Raw genomic sequence first — 22,764 nt, 5'->3', positions numbered from 1 at the left:
ACCATCGGGCAAAAAATGTTGTTTGATGTACTATATTGATTATGTCTGAATGTCTTTTATGAAAAGAAAAAGAAAGAAAAAAACTATGACAAGGTTAAAGTTTATTAAAGGTACACCGTGAAGCCTAAACTGCTCACCTAATGAGCCCCGTGACAGCAGTCACATTAACTTTCCTACAACATCAGAGATAATTCTCCTAATTAACCTCAGATGCAAGCGGGCGAATGCAAAGTTATGTTTATAGGCTGCCACGCTACTCATCAAATTACTAATGAATGTGTTGTGGCTCAGAAATGTAAACCAAATGATAAAATAAGTAGAGACATGCACATCAGTTTTTCCACTTTAAACATTTTATTACAGACAAAAGAAAACAAAAGAAGTATTTGTGACTCAAAATGAATCTAATGCTGGTACACTTGTATTGTACCAACAACAATTTCTGAAAAAATATTTATTATTCTAATAATCATGTTGTTTGATCAATAATTATAATAATAATAATGCACCCTGATGAAAAATAAGCCAAAACGTTACTTCATATCATTCATAAATAGATGTGGAAACTGCAACCAAATTAAATAGATTGACCATATTGTAAAACATATGATTTCCAACAAAACAAAATGGGTTCTCTCATCGAGGCTTTACAAATTAAAGAAGTACATTTGGCAGGTTTATACACAAACTTAAAATATCTACCCCCATGACTGTTCCTCCGAAACGCAAATCCTGCTACAATGAAAAAACAAAATATCTTCAGAATTTTTTTGTCTTCACAAAAAATGATAAAGATAAGTTCAACACAATTCTAAAACACCTAATAAAACTAGTCAAAAACTTTAAAACCCACTGTTATGTTTTTTTTTTCTTTAGTAACATTTCACATTTAGCAACTTGTTTTTTTTAATTCACCTGTACAAGTGGTGTCAGGACTAAAAGGTAGGTGGGCAGGGTTACAGGTGGAGGGTGGGGTGGGGGTCCTTATTGACCAAGAGGAGGATGAGCTAAAAGGAGAGGTATCAACCTTTGACCTCTACAGTTCTGTAACGTCCTGAGGCCACGTGACGAGAGTGACACTCTCTATCAGAGCTCCGCCAGTTAAGGAGGAAATGGAGCGTTTTACAGTCTTTGCACTTCTCTCTCGTTTGGAGAGAAACAAGACCAGTGAACACAGTTTCCACACAACTTTTAGTGTGTGTATTCCCTCACTGAATCTGCCTGCAAGAAAGTCACAAAACCAAACAAAAGTAATGTTTTAAAAAAAGAAAGCAAGGGACTGCAGCTAAATACACAGATAAGAGGGATCCATTTTGGTGATATTTACAATCACTCTGTGAGAAAAAAGGAAAAGAGGGAGTCCTTTACTAGGGGCGAGGATGATTTACAAATGTCTTAAGTGTATGTGACTATCTTCATTAGGATTTCACTTTGTTTTTCCTCAGTCGGAGTGTTTCAGTCTGTCCTGAAGTACATCCACCCCTGCTGAGGTGACTATATTCTAGTTTTCTGCATTAGCGTTTCTACCCTTAGACCCTTACGTTTTGAGTATGCTTAGAGCATTTCATCTCCCCACTGAGGGCAGTCCATGGCAAACACAGAGTAATGGAGGGAAGAGGAGAGAGAGCATCTTTAAAAAAATTCAAAAGAGAATGAGAAGACTATTTTTTTTTTTTGGTCTTCACTTCCAGTATGTTGGCATGAGCTCAAAGCTCACAGCCCCCACAGAAAAATGGAAAGTTTGCTGATAAGGAAAAAAGCAAAAAAAAAATGCAAGAGAAGTGCCTCAGGTTTCTGGCCGATCTAAGTGCTTGGCAAATAGGTGAAGTTACTGTAGCAGTCTTTGGGATTTTCGAAATCCGTCACAAAAAAAAAGAAAAAGAAAATGGTGTAAAAGCAGATACATCGATGACATTGTTGTTATGGTGGAACACTCCCTGGAGTCTGACATTTGGAGGTCTTTCAACTTCAAGTGAGGTAGAGAGGCTTGTCCCGAGCTCCCATGCCACTGCTATAGAAGGAGAAGAAACTGTATTAATGTCTAACATGTGAAGACAATAATCAACTACACGTATTTTAGTTTATCTTGTATTTCATCAGGAAATCCCAGTGAGAGATCTATTTCAAGGAATACCCGGCAAAGGTAGCAAGCAAACATAAAAGCTGTCAGCAGACATCAATCACAAAAAAACTAGTCAGAATTTGCAAATCACTTGGTACTCGAAATGTCAAATACAAAGACTGTTCTCCAGTTATCTTTACCGACACACAGGAAATAATTTAGCACGCTCCCTAACTCCAAACTAAGGTTTAAGCAAAGACTCAATCTACTTCAAAGAGCACCAAACATGACTTGACCCAGGCATGATCCCATTTGACATACAGATGAATCAGCTCTAAATACAGGAGACTTCCAGCACTGCTGCTTCTCGGAATAGCAACATCAAGTTTCAGGTGTGAGACAAAACAACATTCCTCTTGTACCTGCTTGAATAGCTTGATTCAATAAGGCAATGTGTGCTGAGCAAAACACAGGCAAACTTAATTGGATGTCACACTTTCTCCAAAGCTCGGTAATAGCATTGTTCTACTGCTGCATTACTCATTTCAATTTCAAGGAGATGCCTTGCTTTAGCAGAGAAATCGCAGTTCATGATTAATACTGTCTGAATCTCTGAGTGTTAAAGTGAAGTGGTTTAGAGCAACTCATTTGGAAAATGAGTAACTGTCAGACAACTACTTACTATTCTCAACAGTCAAATGTCCTGGATTGGATTTAGAGAGGCAAAGACGTTTTTATTCTGGGATGGTTAACCATCATGTCAGTAACACAAATAAAATAAATAAATAAAAAATACTGTATATACTGTACTTACATTTTTTGAAGCTGCACTTTCATATGGGTCTTTGTAGTTTTGCTTATTTAAAGCTAATGCACTTGCACTTACTACTTATTGTTGGAGTTTGCACCTTCAGGTTTGAAAACACTTAATTGAAAGTTGCTTTGGATAAAAGTTTTAGCTAAATGACATGTACTGTAATGTAATGTAATGCAACAATAATCACTATACATAACGCAATATGTGATGCACTCACCTGCAGTGGTTGGGTCCACAGTCCCTGTTGCAGTACTCGCTGTCCCAGTCAGGGTTCTGGCCGTGCACTGGGTTAGGGGCCCCTGGAGACTGTGAGCCCCCGACACTGTTCTGGTAATCAGCCTGAATATGGGAGAATCCCTGCCGATTGGAGAAGAGAGAAAGAACAAAAAAGCAGTTATATCGTTCTAGCTTTGAGATGGCCAGCCATTAAAGTTTGCTGAGCCATGATACTGTATGACGCCAAATGTTGTCAGTGGTCGTTATCAGTTGCTTTTGAGCTTAGTGGGTGGGAAACAGAAACAGGAAGCACTTTTTCTCTCTCCATTTACTTATTGGTCAGGTAAAATGGGTCTTAAAATCCCACTTCTTACACAGACGTGACAACCCCCTGCTGGATTGGAGACATTTTAGACTCCTTGAAACTATGGAAAGAAGAAAATAGTTTGTTTGCCACTACATTAGTGAAAAAAGTTACGTTTTTAAAGTGTTGTTCTCCATGGTTGAAGTGTGATTGAGGCCTTTTATACAATACAGTGAGATTGAAGGGAGAGTTTTCCCGTTTTTATGAGCAACTGATAAAAACATTGAATATTTAAATTTAAATCATAGCCCAAAAAGCATTACAGTCAGAGACAGACAGAGTTTCAATGAAATATCAACAATGCCTCAACGTGTAATACTGTAAATATATATAAAATATTAGTAATAATTTAAAAAAAATGAGTTGTGATTACAGGTGATAATATCAATACATTCAGCAGACATTTTATTAGGTGATTATATGAAGAGATTTGGCAAATGCATGTGTTTCATCATGTTTATGTTTCATTTTAATAATAGCCATACCAACCTGTTGGCTGAGAGGAGGGGAATGCATAGGCGCCTGGAGCCCCATTTGGTGTGAGATGATTGGCTGTGACTGCTGCATGCGAATTGGCTGGTTGAGCAGGGAGCTCTGATGCAGGGAGAGTTGAGCGTGGGGGTGCAGAGGTGGGCTGATCTGGAAGGGAGATGGGGGAGAGGCACTCATGCTGGGTGGCAGCATCTGGGATTGGCTGAGGGTCTGGGCCAGGGTGTGGCGGGGCGGCCCTGCGTAGCTCTGGAGGTCTGACAGGGGGAAGGAGCCCGGCGGGCCTAGGTAGGGTGAGGAGGGCTGGGGGGGCACGCTGTACAGCGGCTGCTTCGGGGGCAGCATGTGGGAGGGCTGGCTGGTCTGCTGGGCACTTTTTGGTTCAGGGTCATTGTATGTCTGTGGATGAATAAAACACATTTTTAATAAGATACCCATTTAACAAATTACAAGTCATCATCATCATCATCATCACCACATCAATCATTAAGCTCTAATCACATTTCTCTCTGTTTTTTTAAGCAGCATCCAGCGTGACAGAGACAGACATGGCTCTAGCAGCATCCATTACACTTACCCCTGAGCTGGGAAATTTTGTTACTTTTTAACTTGGTTCTTATTATACATTACGTCATTCAACCAAGTTGAAAAGGAAGCGTTGTGTTGTTTGCTACAACAGTTGCAGGGATTTTCAATCAGTTTCATTTAGTTTTTGTTGGACTCACAGACAAGGCTTTAAAAGAAGAGTTTGGGAAAAAACCTATCAATATTCACTATTTTTCTTTCTTGCTGACAGTTAGATGCCAAGATTGACAGAGCCTGGTTTCCTGTTTCCCCCTGTTTGCAGTTTTTGTGCTAAGCTAAGCTAACTGCTTCTTGGCTTCAAATGGACAGACGTGAGAGTGGTCTCAATCTTCATATCTAGTACATTTTCTGAAATATTCAATTATTCCTTTAAGATTATGTTAAATTTACTTTTGGTTAATGAAATGTTATCATGACAAATAGTCAAAATTTAAAACATCAAGGTTAAGAAATACCGTAATTCCTGGTTGATTCTGTCACAGTCGTCTGCATCGCTACAGAGCGAAGCAGCTAACAGAGTGAATGTGTGTTCCTTGCTTGCCTGGTGAAGCTGTCCAATAAGGGTAGTTGACAATAAAGCTCCTAAGAGCAAATCTTTTTCAGCATATTGATGCTCACTGTGTAATATATATTAAATCTTTTGCGTATCCTCGGCCTTACAGCTTTCACTTCACAGGCACACATGTAGACGAGTTGACGGATGGGGAAACAGGGTCAATGTTAAAAATGGATTCAGGGAATCACCTGAACGTGACCTTTCTCTTTTTGGACAGTTTCACTCTGAGCAGGTACAGCACCTAAAAAATTCCCCCTCCTCCACCTCACTCTGCCCCACCCTCTCCAGGACCCTATGATGAGCTGTCAAATTGCTCATCTCCAGCCATCAGTGTTGATTAGAAGGTAATGGAGCCCATTTGTATGAATAGAGCTTGGGCCGGGGTAATGATCAATAGACACCTTGACAGATAGATGGGAAAAAGAGAGAGACACACACACACACACACGCGCGCAAACACACACACACACACACACACACACACACACACACACACACACACACACACACACACACACACACACACACACACACACACACACACACACACACACACACACACACACACACACACACACACACACACACAGGAGCCTGGGCAGAGAAATGAGGCTGTTTGCCTGCAGAACAAATGGAATGACAAAAGGAATCTTCCTTACACTACATTGTGTAATGTTAATACAAGACGGCACTAAACAATGCAATCCACAGTCCTCCTTCTTGCCTTTCTTTATTCCCAGTGCTACTATGCTCGTGCATACAAGATGACATCATTCACTGGGCAAAAAGGATGTCATAGATCTGGATTATCAGGAAGGTGTCAAAGGTGGAAACGGCAGAAAAAAACTATGATTGCTTGCGTTGAATTGGTTGTACTTCCTGTTGTAGATGATGAGATGGAGAAAATCGATCATCCAATACATGACACAGGTGTCTGTTGGTGTAAGATACATTAAGGGTTTGCATTCTCTAACGACACATATAATACTTCAACCTGATATTATGTATAGCGCATGAGGGAGCAATCATTTTCTATCCATCCCTCATACATGTTTTGGCCATATGCTGGTGCTGACCCCTCCCCCAACCATATCACCATACCAACTACAATCCCCAACCCCCAACATCTGCACCCTATGGAAATCAGGTATTGTTCCAAATACGGACTGCTTATTTGCATCAGATGCCCCCTCCTTCTCCCCCAACACCACCACCTCAGCCCAAGAAAGCCCCGCCCAGCCCATTAGCAGGGATTTTCCATCCAATCCATCATCAGTCTTAGCCAGGGCCGGTGTGTCATAAGCGTTACCTTGGAAACCAGACTGGCTCGGTACGCGGCCAAGGCTTTCAGGTACTCTTTCTTAGCCGCTTCGGTTTTCCTCTTGTACCCCTGTGAAGAGAGAGAAAGAAAAAATCTAAACGAGAGGCTTCGGGTGAGAGGAGAGGTTGACGTGCTCATAAATGTGCAGACACACGTCTCTCTCTCAATACACACACACATCATTTTTATCTAATACTTTCTTAAACATATCACACACACACACGCACACACCCACACACACACACACACACACACACACACACACCCTTAATGTGTCCCTTTCCATCAGAACCAATGGTACAGAACACCTCTATTTCCTCATCACAGCACTAAAACTCCCTCATCCTAATGTGTCTCCATCTATCGTAGCAACACATCATTTCCATTCCAATCCACCTAGAGAAATGAACTGGAACTCTCTCTCTCTCTCACTCTCCTTCTCTCCTTTTAGCTCCACAAAAAGACTCCCATCAGCATACTGACATTAGTGATACACCACAATGGTTGTTGTCATTTGGTACATTAGGATGCAATCCCTGCCTGTCGATGAGTTTTGTTTGAAACTGCCTTCCATATTGTCATACAACTAACTGCTGCTGCTGTGTTTGAAAAAGCTCAGTGTGTTTGCATTAAGAATGTGGGCTTAAGAGTGCATAGGGATGTGTGTTTGTGCACTCAGGTATTTTTTCCAGGTATTGTCTGTGTAGGATATAGTGTCTGCAAATGGGGCTATTACTGTAGCTACAAGGGCTAAAGGCAAAATGATTGTATATTATGCAAAACAGAAAGGAGAGAGAAATATGTTTGTCAGTATAAAACCAAAGTATGTATGCAGTGCATTGTAGCCTACTTATTAGATAGGGCTTGATATTGACAATTCTTTTGAATATATTGTTTCTACAAAATCCTATTTTTATGTGGTTGATGTGCATGCAACAGAACTAATGCTCAAGAAGAAGCAGTTCAGAAAATATAATGCTTTTAAATGCATACCACATACTAAAAAAAAACTTTACACAGTATCCTTTGCGAAGAGTAAACCTTCCGCATCCTAACAGATTTGCTAATAGCAAAAGAAGTTAATAACAGTTATCTCTTGGAGTTGAATAACCATGATACAAAACACCATGACACTGTCATCATTAACTTTTCCTACCTATTACTGCTGAGCTGGAGATGATGTTAAATAGCTACAAAAACAATAGACTACTCTCACTTGATAGCCGAGATGTCCTTCAGCTAAATCCAAGGACGAGACAATAGTGAAGGGGGGGGGGAGGGGGGGGATCACAAATTCTGTATTCTAGGCAGGATCAAAATAGCTAAGGTACATAATAAATAAAGAGTGGAAATGAGAACTTCACACATCCCTGCTTGTCAGAGGGCCAATGAAGATACATGGTGTGAAGGCATCAGCTGTGGGCCATACCTGGGCCTGCAGCTTTGTGGGAGTTTTGTTTTTGGCAAACAAGATATATTTTGGAAAAGTCCTTTCTATGGACACTACACTGCTGAGAAAAACTCGGCCTTTGCATTTTGAAAACAAGAAGAACACCAATAAGGGTTTGTGTATGTGTGTGTATTCATATTCAGGAATATATGCAGGTGTGCACTATAGCACGTGGGTATAAGTAAATCTACCTAATGCATAAAATATCCATCCTAAACTCCTTAAAATATCCCCAGGTGCTTGTATATTTTTCCTATATCGACCATTTCTTGCCTGTAAAATGTCCAACTTTGTTAGTTTCAGACTGTTTTACGGCTGCTGTTGCACAGAATGCTCCCTCAACCTTCCCCTCCTTCCCTTTGCTTGAATTAAATTTAGAAAGAACATTTTTATGAGAGTCAGGGGAGTGGGGATAAACGGATGGATTATCTTTAGAAAGAGAAGAACTAGCTCATTAAGGTGAGCTGTATCTCACAGCTATGTTCTGGTAATTACACACTACACAGCACATAATGCCAGGGAAAAGCTGCTTGTTTGCTGCAGCACACACGCCATCTACTGGTAAGATGGGAATGTGTGCATGTGAGTGCACATGTGTCTGTGTCAGTGTTTGCACGTGCACTTGTTCCTGTGAGTGCCAAACATTTTCTGTGTACGCATAGAAAATATATGTTAAAGTTTACATACTGTACTACATTTGTGTACCTTTGTGCAGTCACATGTGGAGGAAATAGTAGTTCCTTTCACTTAAAACCTCCATTTCTGGGAAGTCAATAATGTTGATAATATGTCATTTTCACAGTAATTTCCCCAATATATTTTTCACAAATTCCTGCATGTTTCCTCATCCACTTTATTGTTTTGGATATTCAAGACCTGCATGTTTTTTTTTTTTACCTGCTTCTGTTCCTCTCCTAGGCTGTCCCACATAGAGGCCACGATCTTGGAGACATCTCCAAAGGTGGCATTGGGGTTTTGGCCCTTGATGGCCGCCTGGGTGTCTCTGAAGAAGAGCGCGTAGGCCGACACAGGTTTCTGTGGCTCATTGGGGTCCTTCTTCTTCTTCTTCTTTTGAGGTTTGGGCTTGGGCTTCATCATTTCTGCAGAGGCCCGCTTCTCACTGCTTATCTGGAGGCAGAAAGAAGGATGGAGAGGGAGGAAGAGAGACAAGAGAAAGAGACAAAGAAGTTGCTGGTCATAAATCAGTTGATGAAAATAACTCTTTTGCTGAAGCTACTACAGAAAGAAGCTTGAGGAGTCATCCAGTTTGCAGCGTATGTAGGGGCATGATGTATTAAGATATTCTAGATTTTTGCAAAGTTAAATATATATATAAAACCTCAGCACTAAAAAATGTGCACATGACGCTCAGCATGCTTAAAATAGGCAAATAGAACATTCAATTAAGGCTGAAGAGAAGGTGAAAGCAGCAGAGTTCTGCGAAGAGCAGCAGCGGCTTGTTCTGAGAAGAGAAATCAGATTAATTTACGGACATGGGTGAAAGAAGGCTAACAGGACATCAGTGAGACAGGTTAGACTCTAGGGTGTGGGAGGGGTGTTGGGAGGTGTGGTTCAGGAGAAAATGGACAAAATTCCAGAGAGAGAGTCCATTGGTATCACATTATCAGCTGTTAAATCACTGGATTCATGGATATTTTCAGATATTCTTTCAGTCTTTATTTTGTCACTTTCATGTGGATCACAAAGCATTCAACTCCACTTTCTGAGGAAACCATAAAAAAGGATTTAATCTTTATTTTCATAGGATGTACCCAGTTGGTTTGTCAACAATAACATGCTGCAATCTCACAACATTTTCAGGAAACAAAAAAAACGCTCACATCTGTGATGTACTCGATCCAATACACATTTATACATTTTCATTTTCCGTGCAGGATTTTGACGGGGAGTCAAATCCGGGTCACCTGATCCTGGTTGTGATTCTATATGGAAATTGCCTTCTTTGCCGAGTAGAGAACACATCAAGAACAGGAGAAAGAGAGAGAGGAAGGGAGTGGGGAGTGAGAGAGGGAAAGATAAGGAGAAAGGGAAAGAAGAGGTGCAGCTGAGGGAGGATGGCAAGGAAGAAGTGACGGCGTGATGTTGCCATTAGTATCAGTGGAACATCAGTTAACCTGATTTCTTGGTTGCTATAAACGCAGGAAATAACAATCCAATTTCCATCCACATAATGGAAGATATAATGACATATTGAATATCTAATGATACACAGTGCATTGGTATTATGTCAAATGAAGGATGCTTATGTGTACTATTTACGGGTGAAGTGTTACTCAAATATTGCTTTGATTGAAGTGAGGGTGAACTCCTTTATTTTTGACAAAGGTAGCAAATCTCCACAGCCAAATTCCAAATTGAAACAGCTTTAAACGTTCTCTTTTAAAATCCACTGATCCTGGGTTTCAGTGTTAAAACTCAGCAGGTGGAGAACAAACCATGAACACGATTTGTTCCTGTGCTAGTATCAAACAGCAACTTGAGGACATTTAAAGATGCTCACATCCATCTAGCGTACTTGTCACAGGATTAAGCAATAGCCAGTTATCCCCTTAACTGTCAATTGGAAAACAAGAAATGACTGCCTTTGAAAATCGCATTGTTTCAGTAAAGCATTCACAGACAAACAACACACTGTATTCTACACAGCATGAAATTAACTAATCAAAATTCAAGGTCCAGGAGCACATTTGGCAGCTAGAGAAAAACTTCAAAATGGTTTTTGTGGTGTGCGGAAATGAATGGATGTTCTCATTCAGGGTGATGCGGAAGTATTGCTTGTCTATTTCACAGCTTACAGGTAATATTCTTTTTTTGTGTGTGAGTACGCCTGGTTTCATTAAAAAATAATCATCCCTCACTTTTAGGCAATGAGGCAGAAGACAGGCATTTGAAACGACATCTGTTCCACTCAAGCCTTTGAAGTGAAAATAGAATAAAATGAAGGTAGAGCTAATGGAATGACAAAATAGAAAGAAAAAAAGGCTAAATAATCTGCAGGAAAATCCACATGTATTCATACAAAGGAAAGAGTGACATGCAATCAACCAGGAGAACAAGGGACTTATTATTTATATTTCTTATATTATTTATAGTATTGTCCTCTCTTATTGTACAATATTCCTGTCTGTGAATTTATAGGAGGTCAGATGAAATATCGATAAAAAAAAATACAGATGGCTCAACACACAGTAGCTCTGAAAAGCGAGCAATAAACCAAAACTCTACTCACTACAGTATAACAGTGTTACAGGATAAATCCAGCCTTAGATACTTTGTTAGACACTTAATCAATCTGGAATCTTTTAATTTGCTTTCATTTTCTCTCAGCCTGTCTAATCAACATTTACTGCTGTCAGTAGTTTTCAGCATTTCCCAGAAGACCTTTAGAAAAAAAGACAAGAGTGGGTGTGAACTTTACTGCAAAAAGATCAATTAAAAATAATCTAAGAAAATCTTGTCTAGATTTAACTAAGTAAAATAATCAATCTATTTTGGGGCTAGAGCTGACTTAAAACAAGAGTGAAAGCGTCTGTCACAATCAAATCCCAAGCATCTATGTTTCAAGAAGGAGACCAGTGGACAACAGGCACAGTCCAAAGCTGGGAGATATGGAGAAAAAAATGATCAACCTATTTTTTACCAATTACATAAATGTCCATATTGCGGCAATATTGTAGGGTTGACATTAGGTGCTTTCACAAAATATTTACACAATGAGACTTTAGATAAATAATCATTAATAATGTTGATTTAATGACTAAAGCCTGGATAAAGGCAAATAATAGAACAGCTAGAACAATCATGGTAAGTTCAGAAAATGACATCACTTTATTGTAATGCAGCTTTTAAAACCAAGAAAAGACAACACTTATGCCATATTACAATATACATTGATATTCAATATCGTATAGATATATTGCCTGTCCCTAGCACAGTCTTCACTGCAAAATGTATATATGTACACTACCGGTCAAAAGTATGGGGCCACTTACAAATTTCCATTCCACTCGATGTTAGACAGAATACCAGCTGATCTGAGTGGGGGGCTGATCTTTAATGCAATATCTACATTGCCCATTATCAGCAACCATTCATCCAATGTTCCAAAGGCCCATTCTGTTCACTAATCTGATATCATTTAAAAAAAACTAACTGAGAAAACATTGGAGAACCCTTTTGCAATTATGTAAGCACATAATGTAATATGAAAACTGCTGCGCTGGTTAAAAAAACAATGCAACTGATCTCAACTGGTATTCTGTCTATAATGGAGTGCAATGGAAATTTCGAAGTGACCCCAAACTTTTGACCGGTAGTGTATATATCTTGGTGAGAAAGTAATAATTATAACATTCATTACACTAAAACATACTTGTTTCCAGATCCTTTATCAAATACTGTAACCAGCGGTTACTTTAGTTTATTCTTCTTTCCCTTAATCACAAACAAACATCAGAGTGGTTTTACTTGCTGGCTTTACAGATTCTTGTTGGTGGATAAAACCAACTCGCCACTCATACACTATACAATATCAAGCTTATTTTCATCAGTTTTCTTATGCAGGTGCAGAGAACAGTAATGATTGTGACAGCTGTTGTTGTCAGTTCAGAAAAATAGAAAAAGCAACAGTCACATCCCTTATTCATAACGCAACATCTTGTGGCTGCACTGCATTCTGGTCTATTTTCTGATACTGTCAGTGGAGAGACTGGTAGATGATCCTCTTCAACGATGGATTTCTCCCTGTGTGACTGTTGATGCAAAATAGAGACTCTAAAAAGTAACTCTTTGAGTCTGGTGTGCTGACACTGGATCCTGACAATTGCCTTTTGTATTTTAGATTGATGGACATCTTTCTCCTGTCCTGTATCGCTGTAGTTGTACTGGAGATATTGTGATGTGACATGATGTAATTTTGTGTAACTTTGGCCAGATATCTACAGTAATAGGAAAAATACATGTATGACCTCTGAATAACAAACTGGATAACAATGTGCAAGCTACATTGCGTTTAGCCCACAGAGCTAATGCATGCTAACTACTGTGGTCGAGGGTGAAAAAACAATACTAAGTCTCCTTTGTCTAAACCAGCGTGAACTAAGCCGCCAACACACTTTGATTAACTCCCATAGTGACCACCGCAGCGCATAGTGCTTACTTCACGTCTTTCGTTTTTAGCCTTCACAATAAAAGCAAAACTTAAATTTAGTAGCTAAATAAAATAGCTTACACTCCTAGACACTATTTTTTGCTGACCCTAATATCAAACAAAACTGAGCTGTAAATCCACCACTTCTAAACAGAAGGCAAAAGATCATTTTGCTTTCTAGGTATAATAGTTATCTTGGAGCCTGACTGGGCAAAGCCTCTTTTCCTCCAGGCAACTGCCTCCATCTCACTCGGACTCACCTGGGTCCGGCTTCACAGCTGCCTATATCCGTTGCTGACATCTTCACCGAGCGGACAGCACAACTTGACGTAGTAGAATGATTTTACCCCAGAGAGCAGCATGAAAAACAAGAAGCCCTCACTCTTACTGACAAAACAAGTGTCTTGACGGATCTAAGTCGACTGAGGGGTCACTGACTGATGATTTGAATATTCAACTGTCAGGAGAAGCCCTGCAACTTAATGGGCTACTCATTGTTTTAATTATTATAGTTAATGTAATACGCAGAGATGGCAAAAGTACTCACTTTCCGTACTTAAGTAGAAGTACAGATACTTGTGTTAAAAAATACTCCGGTAAAAGTGGAAGTACTGATTAGACTTCCTTACTCAAGTAAAAGTAACAAAGTACAGGCTTGAAAATTTACTTAAAGTATAAAAGTAAAAGTAGCCTTGCGAAAGCTACCTGGAGCACACAGATGTTACTAGAGAGACGCTGACAAACTTCAGTGGACATGGAGGACACGTCTTTATATGGCAATGACTACATTTTAAATGGCTGTTTGCCAATAGGCCTAAAACATAACATATATGATTATTATGACAGAGACTGGGACTTCAGGTTAATAAGATTCTGACTTACTAGCAAGATATGAATTCAGTTGTGATTCTGTGAGAATTCGCAGATCTAGTTTCTATTTTTAGTCTTTCCCCCTAACATAAAAATATAAAAATATGAATGACTAAACAGACATTAATGAAGAAGTTCCCCAGCACATTGGCCAGGAGTCCTTCTTGATGTCTACTGTCTCAAACATCTCTCTCAGATAAGGCTGAGGATGATGGGAATGTCTTGCTGTTTTCTTCATTTTCAATCATGTTGCCCTCCTTACTATGTGCTAACGTTGGCGCCATCAAACCTCAATGATTTGCTGTGAATTAATGCAGAATGCTGAATCTGTTGAGTTGTCTTAGTCGTGCGTCAAATACAGTAGATGTATTCCCATCCATTTAGACTGAATATGGTATTGATGACGTAAACAATAATAAGGATAACTCCAGTGAAATGATGTGAAAGTTGAGGACTAGATGAGGACTGGATTAAAGCTGATTCTGGTGTCCAACTTCACCCCAGGTGTGTCTGTTAAAACACAGACGGAAACAACTTCTCTCTAGCTAAGTTTCCATCCACTTGTCAACTGAACTACAGTATCTGGAGTTCGGTCAAAAAAAAAAAAAACTCATGCGAATAAAGCTGTGAAACTGTTGATGCTTCATTGAGATCAACGTGCAAACTAGCTAACAGGTGAAGAACACACCAAAACCACTAGCTAACAGGTGAAGACCACACCAGAACCACTAGCTAACAGGTGAAGACCACACCAGAACCACTAGCTAACAGGTGAAGACCACACCAGAACCACTAGCTAACAGGTGAAGACCACACCAGAACCACTAGCTAACAGGTGAAGAACACACCAGAACCACTAGCTAACAGGTGAAGACACACCAGAACCACTAGCTAACAGGTGAAGAACACACCAGAACCACTAGCTAACAGGTGAAGAACACACCAAAACCACTAGCTAACAGGTGAAGACCACACCAGAACCACTAGCTAACAGGTGAAGACCACACCAGAACCACTAGCTAACAGGTGAAGACCACACCAGAACCACTAGCTAACAGGTGAAGACCACACCAGAACCACTAGCTAACAGGTGAAGAACACACCAGAACCACTAGCTAACAGGTGAAGAACACACCAAAACCACTAGCTAACAGGTGAAGACCACACCAGAACCACTAGCTAACAGGTGAAGAACACACCAAAACCACTAGCTAACTTACTTTAAATGTGAAGAACTATAGACCAACAACAGGCTTAAGTGAACCGACAACATGAGTTATACGACTTACAGTTCTCAAAGACTCTCACACACAATCTCAGCTGGTTATCCTCCGGACAGCTTGTCCCCTTTTATTTCTCTCACTTTTTTCCCGTGTGGCGCGCGCACTCGCTCGCGGTGTGTGGCGCGTGTCCGCGCTATTGCCGACATGGCAACCTCTTGTAAAAACTAAAGTAACGAGCCATTTGTAAAATGTAAGGAGTAGAAAGTACGATATTGTGTTAAAATGTAAGGAGTAGAAAGTAAAAGTGCCACAAAAATAAATAGTAAAGTAAAGTAAAAATATCAGAAAAATCTACTTGAGTACAGTAACGAAGTATTTGTACTTCGTTACTTCCCATCTGATGGTAATACGTGTCGGCAGGCTCAGGGTTACAACAGTAACATAAACTGCAGCCAACGTGTGCAGAAATCTGCTTTAGGTCATTTTCTTCTCTCACATCTCCTGCTTTACTTTAACTGTCCAGTAGCTTGCAAGCAGAACCACAGACATGTGGGAGGGACACAGTGGCTAGCACTGTCGCCTCACAGCATAAAAGTCAAGGGTTTGATCCCCGGTCAGGGCAGGGCCTGTCTGTGTGGAGCTTACATGTTCTCCCTGTGTTCACATGGGTTGCCTCTCACCACCAAAACATGTATATTGAATGATTAGATTAAATTCACTTTACAGAGACGACCAGAAACAGCACACAGCTTTTGCTAGAAAAGAAGACCACCATGTTCTGTACAGTACAGTCTAAATATATTTTGTTTGCAGGTTTCTAGTTTACTAGCAAAGGACCGAGCCTCAGCTTGTTCATCCCATCAGCGTTTCTGTTGTCTGAGGGGTGGGGGATATGGGGAGACAGATAGGGAGAAAGGGGGGGGGGCTGTAATTCTGAATGGACAGCACTGCACTGGCAAGACAAGATTAGAATTGACAGCCTGATAACTGTGTCACTATCAAAACAGCAGTGAGAGAGAGAGAGAGAGAGAGAGAGAGAGAGAGAGAGAGAGAGAGAGAGAGAGAGAGAGAAAGAGAGAGAGAGAGAGAGAGAGAGAAGAGGATTGGAAAGAGTGAGATGCAAAGGAAAAAAGAGAGTGAGAGTTGATGTAGAGAGAGCAGATAAACGGTGGAGGGGAAGTGGAGTGATGCAGAGAGAAGAGGGTAGATAACAAAAAGAAGGACGAGCACAGACGCAAAGACCAACAAAGTTTAAGAGACACGAAAATTAGACAATAAAATCAAGTAATAGTATTGGAAAGTATAAAACTGTCCAATCACAGCCTCCTGAATATATGCATCATCATCATCAAATACTTACACTGAGGAGCAAAGTGGAGTGTTCTGCACATTATAGATTTTAAAAGGCCATAAAATCTAACATGAACTACTGAAAGGTGAAGCACAGAAACAGAGCAGAAAACTAAATCAGAACTGATTCCCATCCAGTTTACCCATCCAAACATTTCTTTGGATTTGAAGCCAAATAACTGTAAAATGGGAATATACAAATAGGCTGTCAGTGTGTAGTACAGTTTTTGGTTCAGAGTTAGTGTGCAAGTATCAACAGAGAATACACAAAAAACCCATTTTTACATTCTAGTCATCAATCAAAGAATGGTTATGAAATAATCTTTGATTAATTACTGACTTGAAAAAAAGTAAAAGTAGTCTCAAAAGCCACGTTTTCAATAATGAGAACAGATTTAACACCTCCTCAGTATTTAACTGCCTAATTGTTGAACTTTGTAAAGTATGTTAAGAGGCATGTAGTATATTTTCCAATCAAAGTAAATTTATTTATCCGCTAGGAACCTCATTTGTGTAAAAACTTCAGTAAACATGAATCATGAATTCTTGATTTTTTTTCTTACCACTATTTCTGTCTACCTGATGAATCTAAGTCAAATAATCACAGTATTTTTACTAAGAGTGAATATTTACATTTGTAAAAACTAAAATTTGCAAATGTGATAAAGTGGAATAAATGTCTTTAACAATTCAAGCACAGACCTCTCCGCACAAAACCTACTGGAGAGAAGCTTAGTGCAGCTGTTACAGACTCTAAGCCTTTGTGGGTTTATAAATAGATAAATGACCATGGTTAGAGAAGCAGCAGTGAGGATATGGTAATTCCAAAATACCATATATAACTTTTCTGCAATTTTTTTTACCACTAGCTTCAACTCAGAGCCTTAAAGAAAAAAGGGAGCTCCTGAAGTTTGTTCAGTGCAACAAAAACATCAGGCAACAAAGTGATTGTGGCATACCTCTTATGAGTGGCTACAAAGTCAGCAGGTTCACAAATGTAAAAGCATGTTTGTCATCTGAATCATCCATCTAGTTGTTAGCTGCAGCTTGTGCAGATGCAGGTAGTATACAAAAATGTATGATAAATGATGAATACTATTCAAAGTTTTTCCAACATCATGTATTTGAAAAGAATTACAACATGATGCAAGTCTACTTGCCAGTATGATCTGATGATTTTGGAGTGGAAGGGAATAAATGCTGGAGTGGGTTTCGAGAAAGAGTAAGCAAGTCTTTGTTAACTTTCCATAATTAGGGTAGGAGATTATGTGGGCTTACATTTGGGTTTTTATAACATACATTCTGTTGTTTTTTTAGATATCGGTTTTACCTTACATTTCAAAGTGCCCCTGTGTGTAATGCTGTCAAGATTGTGGCCTTACAAAATGTTGGCAGGCGGGTTGAGAATGCAAACAAAGCTGTTTGAAATCTGAATGATTCAACTTTCTCTAAACTAAGACTGCTTGTAGACGTCAAGAATGGAATCCAAAATACAGGATGCTTGTTGAAATTGTTTGAATATTACAATGTGTGATAGTTAATTTAAAGTACAAGTTACTATAAATTCTTCATATCTAATACTACCTGCCAATTATTTTACAATCACCCATGTGTTAGTCTGTCTTTGTGTATTCCCATCATCTAGTTCACCCTGAAGGCTTGATGGATTAAAAAATGTCTTAAAATATATACTGTGCCTTACTCATCTGGAAGTGATTACAGCTCTATGTCAAACTGCCCATCTGTAAGCAATGAGCAGGACTGCATGTCAAAGCTGCCGCACAGATCTCTGATTAGAACCAGGCACATGTCCAGAGAGCAGCACTCATCAAATAAAAATACAGCCCGGCCCAAACAACAACGAACCGGAAGTGCATGATTGTGATCTAAAAAACATGAAAGGACATTGTATAGACCTGATCCATAAAGAGCCTATTATGGAATTTGTATCCAGTTCTGGTACCATGCCATTACAAATATTCAAGGTCTTTATCATGTGGAGTATTTCATTAGTGTTTTTTAAACATGTGGGCTTGCATTACTGAGCTGGCAATGTGGATTTGATTTCAGTCAATATTCCTTTTGCAGATATTTTAATTCAAACTCAATTCTCAAACCCAAAGCCATTGTTGAACTTAGCTGCATGGTTTATCTGACTCTGTAAAATGACTGACATCTTTGAGGAGCTCCTCCCTACAAACTCTGCCTAACAGCACTGGACCTACTTAATCAGCCTAAATTGCAAAGTGGAGGCCCTTGTATTTGGTAATGTGGTGAAAACAGTGGCAAGTGAGAGCTAATTAGATTAATGGTAGTTTAACGAGCTGTTGGAGGGGCCCCCGCAGATTGGATTTTAATAAATAGTGGCAAAAGCATCTGCTCTGCACTTCCTGGCTCTGCTGGTATCCTAATTGGCCCCAGTGGGTTGCTGTAGCTCAGCGCTACACAGTGCAATTTAGAAGGGGAAAAGGATAAATGCTTTACTTCAGTCCAGGTAAGTCTGGGAAAAAAGCTAAAAAAGTCTTTATGATTGTATGGCTTCACAGGCAATGGTTTCTTAACATTAACACAGCACTAATACAATTTCTAAGACTTTTATTACGCAAGAGAAGATAATATCTCAAAGTCCAAATAAAACAGATATGAACATTTTCATCTTTTTTGTTTGTTTTCAACATGAAATGTTCCCATGATGAGGTCTTTGAAGAGACAACAGTACAGAAAAAAACAATTAATCAAACATGAATGAGCGACCACTGCAGGGTTATTTCCATAGCAACAGCCCAAGGGGACAACTTGAACCCTTTAATGTGAGCTGGTGATGTCTCTTTGTAAACATCTGTGCAGTGGGGGGAGAAAGCCAATGAGAGAGCCTGGCAACAGAGGCATCACAGGGCAGCAACCTCTTAGTAACAATCAAAGTTTCTATTATCTAGTGCTGAAAGAACCTAAAAGTACTCTGAAATATTGCATTCAGGAGCATTTGGAGTTGATAAGCATCTTTGTACTACTGCTGTTGAGTGTCCAAAAATAGGTAGTAGTGCAGGAGATAATTTTCAGTGAAGCTTGCATGTGCTAAAAACAATATGCAAATTATCAGGACAGATTGATGTTTCAACGTTTTTTTAATTTATACTATTGCGGAGTCACGTGATCGGCTGAACAGAGATGGCGGCTTAAGGTGTAGCTCCTTGCCCAAATAGTTGTTTTATGTGGTTCCAACTTCAATATTTTACCACGTTGTGCTCATTAAAGTTACTTGAAGCAAAATGGCAAACAAGAACAAAGTCCAACGCGGTGATACGGCAATTGCAAAGGCATTGCTGGAAAAACAGAAAAAGCTACCTGGAACCATGTTTTTCTCAGATTCAATCTCAGATTCAACAGATGGGGATCAACAACGACAATAAGCTAACTGCTATCCATGCCCAGCTAGCATCTCTAACTGCAGGCTTTGGATCTATCAGATCTGATGTGAACAACCTGGTAAGGCTAGCACATAAGGAAGACAGAAACCGAAGATGCAACATCTGCATTGTCGGCCTGAAAGAGCGGCTAGAAGGTGCTAATGCTATCTGGTATCTCTCGCGGTCCCTGCCTAAGTAGTTTCCAAATCCAGCAGATGCTCAGATTGAGATTATGAGAGCCCACCAAATTTACAGTGATAGCCCAAAGAAGAATATCAATACCAGTTGCACGCTGATTTTCAAAGTCCTCCACTACACAACCAGACAGGTGATCCTACAAGTTACATGTAAATTTCCTCTCGTCATTGAAGGCCGGAATCTTGCTTTTTTTTTGTGTCCTGTATGTTCTTGTTGTGTGTTTTACATGTTTTGTATGTTGAGGGAGTTAACTTTGGATGCACTATTGTTAGGATTTAGCAAAATGAAAAGCAGTAGCAAGATCCACATGTAATTTCATTTAGAACGCAGCTGTTTTGATAATCGGTGATCTTTTACTTTTAGTTTGGAAATGTGGCGGACTGAATGCTCCTCATAAACGAGCCGGGACACCGGGCTTACTAAAAAAAGAAAAATGATGACATTGCATTATTACAGGAGACGCATTTACTGCAGGTGGATACCGTCTGTTTAGCCAATAGATTCTATCATACAATTTCATCCTCCGCAGCAAGCTTAAAAAAAAAAAGGCGTGGCCATTGTTGTCAAACGGAATCTCCCACTTGTCCTCTTGGTCAAATGATACAGGCAGGATTGTGGTTTCCACAACAGAATTTGGTGCCAGAAAAATTGCATTTGTTTCAGCTTATGCGCCAAATGTTTTTGATGACCATTTCTATAAGGCACTCACAAATCAAATGCTGTAATTAACAGACTATTCTTTTATTGTTGGTGCAGATTTCAATGATGTGTGGGACCCAAATATTGGATATCAAATGCAAAGGCCACTAGGGACCAGGCTCAGGCTAAAAATGCTCTGAAATCATGGGTCAACAGCTTGGAGCTTAAAGATATTTGGCATGCAGGGAAATTTCCTTGTTAGTCGGCGTCTCAATACTTCTCTCCTGAAAAACGAATCCCACATCACTCAGTTTATTGCAGAATTCCGAAACATTTTCAAAAATTAGTTGGTTCTGTAGAAGACCCAAAGAAATAGTTGGACACAATAAAAGGTTTTATTTGGAGCAATAAACCATAGTTTTCTGCTCTTTTGCGTGCAAAATTACATCACAAAAGCTGCAAAACCTTGAAGCTGAGTTTGCCAGATTAGAATCACTGTTCCAAACTCATTTTACTGACTGGATAGCTTTAGAAGGATAATTAGTCAAGAAAGAAATAAACAACATTCTGAAACCGAAGTCTGAATTTCTAATTAGGCAGCGTTATCACTTTAAGGGTGCTAGACCTAGTCACCTTCCCGCTATGAGGTTAAGATGCAGTGATTATTTTGATAATGGTAATATTAGAACTGACCCTGTCAAAATAAATAAATCCTTTCAGACATTTTATTACAATCTGTATGAATCTGAGGTTACTTTGGAGAAATCCCACTGTGACAGATGGTTGAATCAGTTTGACTTGCCTCACTTATTAGCAGAGGAATCAGCTAGCTTGGACAAATTAATTTCTATTGAAGAATTAAGACTGGCGGTACAGAACATGCAAAAACGATATTTATAAAACATTTTGCAAATAGTTGGGCCCTTTACTTCTTAACATGATTAACTTCTCTATTGAAAATGGTGAATTCTCAAGGGATGTTAATATAGCCTAAATTTCCTTACTCTTGAAAAAGATAAGCATCCTGCAGAGTGTTCTAGCTATCGACCTCTGAGTCTGCTTAATGCAGAGATAAAAATCTTTTCAAAGCTCCTAGCTCGTTGTTTAGAGTCTAATATGGCAAAATTAGTAAACTCCGACCAAACTGGATTCATAAAAACGAGACTAGCAACAAATAATGTTAGACGCCTTCTTTTGTTGATGAGGCGGAGGACAGTAAGACCCCTACGTCACTTCTCTCTCTTGACGCAATGAAAGCCTTTCACAGACTTGAGTGGCAATTTTTATGGTCAGTCTTAGAGGTGATGGGCTTTGGTAAAACTTTCAATGGTATTATTAATGCTCTAATCACTCAGCTTAAGTCTTAACCAGACGCACATCCTCCTCTTTATTTCCAGTTTCTAGATCTTCACGTCAAGGTTGTCCCTTGAGTCCTGCACTATTTGTCCTCTCTCTAGAGCCTGTGGGCTCAAGCCATTTGCCAATCAATTATAGTGTCACCAATATGCATTCCTAGTACACAGCATCATCTCTCATTATTTGCGGACAATGTTTTTTTTTTTTTAGAGAATGGAAGTATTTATGGAAGCTTATCAGGCTTTAAAATTAAAACTGGTCAAAATCTGCACTACTTCATTTAAATGACTCTGCCTGCAACTCAACCTTCTCTGCCGACATCCATATTATTAAGCAGTTAAAATATTAAGGCATTGAGGTCTTCCCCTGCTTAAATTAGAATGTTAAATATAACTATGCTGTTGCTCTGAACAGTGTTTTGAAGGATATGGAAAAGTGGATCGGTCTCCCCTTGTCGAGTCAAGTTTCTCAGTGATTAAAATGAATGTTTTACCCAGGGTCTAAGCTACCTCTCTCCCCTCCTGCTGGCTACTGGCATAAATTACAATTAGGTGTCTACATTTATCCGGAAAGACAACAGCCGTGATTTAAGAAGTCCTCTTTACAGAGGAGGAAAGAGGATGGTGGCCTTTCAGTTCCCCACTTTAAACATGATTTCTGGTCCTTTGTGTTAAGACCCCTTCTCACTTGG

The 22,764-nt window shown here is 39.5% G+C and overlaps 1 protein-coding gene across 3 annotated transcripts in view; it reads right to left on the bottom strand.

Moving 5' to 3' along the window:
• Window positions 1-339: 339 nt before the first annotated feature.
• The window catches only part of LOC116692666 (thymocyte selection-associated high mobility group box protein TOX), an 87,659-nt gene continuing 65,234 nt past the window's right edge, over window positions 340-22,764 (bottom strand). For 2 of the 3 annotated variants that reach the window (XM_032521136.1, XM_032521138.1), the window contains 5 exons: window positions 8,758-8,988; window positions 6,399-6,479; window positions 3,949-4,347; window positions 3,097-3,236; window positions 340-2,011 (listed from right to left, as the gene is read on the bottom strand). In XM_032521136.1, coding sequence (XP_032377027.1) covers window positions 1,969-2,011; window positions 3,097-3,236; window positions 3,949-4,347; window positions 6,399-6,479; window positions 8,758-8,988 — 894 coding nt within the window. In that variant the 3' untranslated portion in view covers window positions 340-1,968. The remainder of the gene's footprint in view (window positions 2,012-3,096; window positions 3,237-3,948; window positions 4,348-6,398; window positions 6,480-8,757; window positions 8,989-22,764) is intronic. The other variant, XM_032521137.1, reaches the window with a different exon arrangement.

The sequence above is a fragment of the Etheostoma spectabile genome, chromosome 7 (assembly GCF_008692095.1).
Source record: "Etheostoma spectabile isolate EspeVRDwgs_2016 chromosome 7, UIUC_Espe_1.0, whole genome shotgun sequence".
Classification (NCBI taxonomy): domain Eukaryota; kingdom Metazoa; phylum Chordata; class Actinopteri; order Perciformes; family Percidae; genus Etheostoma; species Etheostoma spectabile.
The sequence above is the reverse complement of the archived record's forward strand: the minus strand, read 5'-3'. Positions and strand labels throughout refer to the sequence as shown.